This window comes from Ursus maritimus, unplaced genomic scaffold (genome assembly GCF_017311325.1).
Source record: "Ursus maritimus isolate PB19 unplaced genomic scaffold, ASM1731132v1 scaffold_33, whole genome shotgun sequence".
NCBI classification, from domain to species: Eukaryota; Metazoa; Chordata; class Mammalia; order Carnivora; family Ursidae; genus Ursus; species Ursus maritimus.
The window spans coordinates 20,896,992-20,904,037 of NW_024425897.1; the positions used below are offsets into that span (position 1 = coordinate 20,896,992).

Consider the following 7,046-nt stretch of genomic DNA (forward strand, 5'->3'; position numbering starts at 1 on the left):
ACATAATTCATTTATTTTAAGTTACAATTCAATGGTTTCTAAAGCAGACTTACTAGCTTGTAAAGTAATATCATAAATCAGTTCCAGAATATTTTCTTTACCCTAATCAAATTCTTCATGCCCATTTATTGTTAATTTCCTACCCACCCCCTATGCTAGGCAACTGCTAATTTAATTTCTGACTTCGTAGATCTTCCTTTTTTGGACATTTCATATAGATGGAATCATCCAATATATAGTCTCTTGTGTCTGATTGATTTCATTTAGCATAATGCTTTTGAAGTTTATCCATTATAGCATATATAAGTAATTCATTCTTTTTTAGTGCTGAATAGTATTTCATTGTATAGTACACTCAGTTCCTTATTCCTGATTCTTTCAGTATATCACTAAGTGATTATGGTAGAAAACATTTTTAGGGGTGCCTGGGTGGCTCAGTTCGTTTAAGCGTCTGCCTTTGGCTCAGGTCATAATCCCGGGGTCCTGGGATTGAGCCTCCCTGCACAGCGGGAAGCCTGCTTCTTCCTCTCCCTCTGCCCTATTCCCCTGCTCATGCTCTCTCTCGCTCTCTCTCAAATAAATAAAATCTTTTTTATTTTTATTTATTTTTTTATTATAATAATATTTTTTTATTATGTTAGTCACCATACAGTACATCCCTGGTTTTTGATGTAAAGTTCCATGATTTATTAGTTGCGTATAACACCCAGTGCACCATGCAATACGTGCCCTCCTTACTACCCATCACCAGTCTATCCCATTCCCCCACCCCCCCTCCCCTCTGAAGCCCTCAGTTTGTTTCTCAGAGTCCATAGTCTCTCATGCTTCATTCCCCCTTCTGATTACCCCCCTTTCTTTAATTGAATTTTGTAGCAAATATTGCTTGACAGAAGCAAGGTGACTTGGGAATTTTTTTTCATTCAAGTGGTAAGTGATGACCTGATATTTATTATATTATGATTGACAATATTCTGAGACTTAACTCATACTTATTCTTTTCACAGGTTATAGATTATACTTGTCATGTTGGTCAAATAGCCATTATTTTGTCAAGGTAAGGTTTTTGCTTTCCTTTTTAGCAAGATGTAAATTCTCATTATTCTGTAGTCTAGGTGAGAACAAATAGGAGGACACTGCCCTTCATTTCCATTGAGTCTGTCACTCCTAGGTCCTCACAGAGCCTTACTGAGTTGGAAGCAACAAACATATGATCATTGGAACCATATTCCCAGATAGAGTAGGCAAGCAGATTTGGATTTTAACCTTAATCCTGCCATTTACTCTATGTGACCTTCAACAAATATTTCACTTAAAGTCTTAGGACTTCTAATTCCTTTTTATATCATAAAGAGTTGTAACAGATGGCTTTCAAGATCTCATCCACCTTTATAACACTGAGAGTCTTACAACTATTTACCCCTAGAAGGGTCTGGATCTCACCTAAGGTAGTGGCCATATCAGAGTTGACGTTAGAGTTTGTAACTTTTACTTCTGGATCTTTTCCTCTTATAGGGAGCTGGATGTATTTAGCTGGATAAATAATTGGTTATTTAAGTGTATGGTTTGAAAAATCTCCCAGGAAGGGCCTGATGAAAATGAAGTTATTCCTGGCGGTCATGTAAAGTTAGCACAGAACTCCTTATTAGATTTTTTCCTTTCACTTTGACCCACACCGAAAGATTCTCTGGCACTCTTTTAGGGTTCATTAATTTAGGTATGAAATGCATTCTCCGCTCCACTTACCCAACAATTGGACAAGAAGTATATGTAAGGTTTTTGAGGCATTTTTCTTGAAGAAATTGTATATACATAATATTTGTGGAGAGTGGAGGGGTGATGGAGTCGGGAGAAGAACAGAGTATTTTGTGAAGGGGAAAGGCCATAAAAATGCCTGAATATTAGGGTGATAAGTTTTTTTTTTTCCTCCATCCAGCCTGATACCTTTACTGTTGATGATACCTGTATTCTGTCTGGGCAATGTCAGTGAATGTTTCCACAACTTCAGCCAGAGCCACAGGTAAGCAAGGACCAAATCGATCATTTCCATGGTAGACTATACCTTTTCTTTTCTATATATAGAGATGAAAAAGGCTTTCTACATAAATTCTGGCCAAGTTGCTTGTATTTGGAACAAGGTTCTATGGGACCTTGGTGTAGTCTATAGAACAAGGCATAGTCAAGGCAAAAAATGCATAAGTAGAAATATAATGCAAAGTGACTGGAAGGTAATGTATCAGTGAGAAAGAATAAGGTGTTATGGGCAAGGGTTAGCAAAATGATAAGTAAAATTGCATACTTAATAAATTTTGTTGCACCAAATGGGTATCTCTCTAGTCATATCTGTAGTAGCGGTCCTGTCCATTGATTCTCTTCTTAGGTGTATTCTGATGTACTCACCACCATCAGCCATGGCTGAAGTGCCTTCTGCCAACACATCAGTCTGTAGCACACTTTATTTTTATGGGATCACCATTTTCCTGACCAGCTTTCTCCTCAGTCTCCTCACCATTGTGGTATGGTGCCACCTGCTTTTATGGAAAGAGTGGGGATTGGGAGGGATGGGGCATTACTCCCAGGGACTGGGAAAAATGGGATGGAGAGGCATTTCTTAAAGTCCTAGAACTAAGAAAGTAGCTAAGAGATATTTATAGTTTAATTACTACCTCAGTATTTGGACTTCCCAAGATTAAATGATTAGTGGGGAAGAGTCTATAGTCATTATGTAGGATTTATGCTCACTCTAGTACTAATTAATATATATGTTCCTGTGGATCCTCATGGAAGACCAGACCAGAAAACTAGTATATGTCAAGTATGTCCTTTATACAGGATAACACTCCAGAACATGGGAAATGTGCTTTGATTTAATTTGATAATTTTCCAAATAATGAAGGAATTTTCTTTTCTCAATCCTTTATTAGCTATAAATGCATTTATGCTGTGTCTAACTGGGGTTAAGGTGCTAAGTGGCTTAGGCATTTACTAAATACTCCCTTGACATCATCAGAATGGTGTACAATTAAAACAATTAGCCATGGAATAATATGTTATTTACACATAACTGCCTATTACAAAATCAGCACACAAGCAAATATGCCTTTTTATTTGCCATATCTACTTTTCAGTGTCATTTTCTCCTCTCTTTATATGCTGGTTCAAGGATTACAAACTGTCTGCCTGCAAGCCATATTTATTCTACAGATATGTTTTGTTTTGCTAGCGCAGCTGGCACTTGTGAACCGAATAAAATTATGGAGAGTTTCCTTTGACAATTTAAAAATAAGTTATAGAGCTAGCTTACACCAGCAACTTTGTAAAGAGGGCGAAGTGAATAGTTTATATTAAGATGATTTTGATGATCTGTATTTAGAACTCATTGACAAGAGAGACAGTTATCCCAGAACCTGGCACCCGGGAGATTCTTGATTACTTCTTTAAATCATGCAAGCTTCAGTGGGCATTCAGAATCAGAACTGATTCTACTAGACATAAATATTACCAAATAAGTAAAAGCCTCCTTTTGACTCCTGTGTCTGTGGGGAAAGTAAACTACATGGCTAAACTTAATTAAATAATAGGCTTGTTAACTTAGAGAGTGGGTTTGGATTATTAAGGAAAATTTTTATTTTTTTTTATAAAATTTTTTTATTATGTTATGTTAGTCACCATGCAGTACATCCCAAGTTTTTGATGTAAAGTTCCACGATTCATTACTTGCGTATAACACCCAGTGCACCATGCAATATTAAGGAAAATTTTAGATTTGTCAGATTTGTTACCAAGATTATTACCTAGTTTACTCCCCACAGAAAGCACGCTGGACTTCTGAACTGATTAATATTTGTTTCATTAGCTTAACCTTATGCAGATAGCCCCCAAATGGAAGGGGAAGAGAGTCTATTTTCCGCCTAAGGGCAAGAAGAGACTTCCTAAAACTTCTTTTTGCTTAGAGTTGAGAATTTAGGCTCAACCATGGTGCTGAAGTGTTTATTTTAAGGCTATTAAGCACAGAGTACTTCCTAACATAATCTCTAGTAAAGCGTTTTAAAAGAAGGTCTGGTTAGATCTTAGCTTTAACTTCCCATACATATTGTGATTAGCCTCAGTTAGGAAAGAAAAAAAAGAAAAAGCCCAAGAGTTGATGTAAAGTTTATGTATTGACCATGGTAACCATGGATTTGGCTAATATCTGTCCTTTTCCCCTGGCCAAGCAAAAGTTCGCTCTGAAGATAATTTTCTTTCAGAAAAAGCCGGTCTTATATGGTAAAGACAGGAGAATGAGTTTTTCCTGCTGTCAGATCTTGAGAGAAGTGATTCCTCTACAACAATAGGAAGCTAGAGGCTGGAAAGTTTCACCAGGCCGTAGGCAAACTACTCACTGAAGTACCCATGTTTAGGTCTTACTCATCCAAGCCCAGACTCTGTATAAGAAGTTTGTGAAATCAACTGGCTTCCTGGGAAGTGAACAGTGGGCAGTGATTCACATTGTGGAGCAGCGAGTACGCTTCTACCCAGTGGCCTTCTTTTGCTGCTGGGGCCCAGGTGGGTATCTTAATGGGAAGAGCTGGGTAATGATAAGGATACCTATTGGGTTCTGATCAAGCAAAGTGGTCTCACCAAGAAGGATGACTGCAACTTGTAAAATTCTGTCCAACTGTAAAAATCTATGTTTGTCCCACTTTCTTCTTTTTCTTCCTCTGTTTTAGAAATTAAGGTAGTTAGACACAAAATGTAGCCTAAGAGAGGGAACATCCTGACAGAGCTCAGAGATATTAATACCTGCCCTTCCTACTACACAAAGTATAGTGAGGATCAGATTGGATAATGTTTATGAAAAATCCTCGTAAATTCTGAGACACTAAGAAGTGTAACTTATCTTCCCATAGTGTGTCTTACCATCACTGCTACACTAATAACCTGCAAAGTTTAGTCAGTGAGGATAAGAAGTTGGAGACTGGAGGCCCAGTGGTTTATGTAACTGGTTAATCTCACTCCTAGTCTTCATTATGCCTATACCTTCATTTCACATGGTGTGTAGGCATGTATACTGGGGAATTTTTTTAAAGATTTTATCTATTTATTTATCAGAGAGAGAGCAAGCAAGAGAGAGCATGAGCAGCAGGAGCAGCAGGCAGAGGGAGAAGCAGGCTCCCTGCTGAGCAGGGAGCCCAATGCAGGGCTCAATCCCAAGACCCTGGGATCACGACCTTAGCTGAAGGCAGATGCTTAACGGATGGAGCCATCCAGGCGTGTCTATCCTGGGGAATTTTATGCTGAGACAGGTAGGGCTGGCTTTATAATACAAAGATTTATACTTTGTATTTTCACAGCTGTCATTCTGATGATCATAAAGTTGACTAAACCACAGGACATGAAGCTTCACGTGGCCCTCTGTGTTCTCCAGGTAACATCTTCAACATCTGTTTTCACATCTTCTTATCCTGTTCTCGTACACTGACATTACTCAGTAAGCACGATTTTTTCCCTTAGCATATTTATTTCTGTGTTGCAAAAGAGAAAATGTATTATTTATATTTAGTAATGAAGAATGTGAAGTTTTCCTCACAGATGAAGTAGATACTTTTGTGAAAGTGCTGCCATGCATTCCGGAACATATGTATCTCTAGTTAACTTCTTTTTATTAGTGTGTTTTTAAGGGATGGGTAGCAAAAAAACAAGATCTACCAGATAATGTTTTTATGAAACACTGACAGTGACAATTCTGTCCCACCCAGAGTGAATTGAATGGGATAAATTAGCTATTCTAAGTAAATGCGGAGAGAGGAATACAGAAATAGAACAACTCTCTCTTTTCCTCTTTTTATCAGACTTATGAAGCCTCTTTTGGGTTATCTGACTATACCAATAGGGCATTTTTCTCAAGCCTGCGCTGGGAAGTGGAAGTAATAAGGAAGGGCATTGAAACCAGTTCGTTTTCCTTAGGTATATGTCAAGAAGTATTACCAACTCTCTGTCATCCATAGCAAGGTACAGTGTGAAGAGTGAGTTCAGGAAGAGCTAGAATGGGAAGAAATCAGATAGGGAGACAAACCGTGAGGGACTCAGGACTCCGGGAAACAAACTGAGGGTTACAGAATGGAAGGGATGGAGGGATGGGGTAACCAGGTGATGGGTATGAAGGAGGGCACATGTTGTGATGAGCACTGTAATGAGCAACTGATGAATTGTTGAACACTACATCAAAAACTAATGATGTACTATATACTGTCTAACTGAACATAAAAAAAAAGAGCTGGAAAGTTATAAAAAACTGACACCAGACCTTGCTGTTTGAGACAGAACAAATATAACAGTGCTTTATAAATAAGGGGAATGGGGTTGAGTCCCTGGATCTCTGCAAACCTGAAGGATGGGTTCCATCACTTCATCTCCTCCAGGCTCTAACAGCATCATCCCAGGGTCTGCTCAACTGTGGAGTATATAGCTGGACACAGTACAAGTTCTACCAACTAAAGCAACAGGCTCGGCGTGATGCAGACACCCAAACACCATTATTATGCTCACAGAAGAGATTCTATAGCAGGGGCCTAGATACAATGGAGTCTACCCTTGCTTTTGCTACCAGTCCTCCACCATTCTTTGAAACTGTACTGGAACACCCAGAAACTGGAATTATTCCACACTAATGGATTGAGAAGAGTGTTGGGGAACAACATCTCAAGCCTTTTTCCAACCATACCTTAAAAAAAGAGGATGTAGTGCTGTGGTTAGTAGCTTTTCTTGTTGAATTCAGCGGGATCTTTCTGTTATTCTCAGATTCACTAGTGATTCTTAAAGTCTTTATTCAGAGAGGTGAAGCCACTTTCCTTCTAAGAGGTAGACTCCTATCACTTCAGTGAATACTAGATTTGTTTAAATCTCTTCTAGGTAAGTTCCAGGTTATTATTTATATGTGCCGTTTCCAGGCTCTCTACCCCGTGGTCGTGGGGGAAGTAGGGTGGCATGCAGCAACTTGCTCAGATTTTGCTAGTTTGTTCTCTCTGAAGTTGGACATAGAAAGTCCTGGGTTTCTGTTCTTTGAAGAG

The 7,046-nt window shown here is 38.7% G+C and overlaps 1 protein-coding gene across 1 annotated transcript in view; it reads left to right on the plus strand.

Moving 5' to 3' along the window:
- Positions 1–6,647, plus strand: part of TMEM116 (transmembrane protein 116) — a 61,706-nt gene extending 55,059 nt beyond the window's left edge. Inside the window, exons 5-10 of the mRNA XM_008688996.2 lie at positions 1,005–1,054; positions 1,934–2,017; positions 2,378–2,513; positions 4,398–4,542; positions 5,331–5,404; positions 6,399–6,647. Of these exons, the coding sequence (XP_008687218.1) occupies positions 1,005–1,054; positions 1,934–2,017; positions 2,378–2,513; positions 4,398–4,542; positions 5,331–5,404; positions 6,399–6,647 (738 nt within the window). The remainder of the gene's footprint in view (positions 1–1,004; positions 1,055–1,933; positions 2,018–2,377; positions 2,514–4,397; positions 4,543–5,330; positions 5,405–6,398) is intronic.
- Positions 6,648–7,046: the final 399 nt, after the last annotated feature.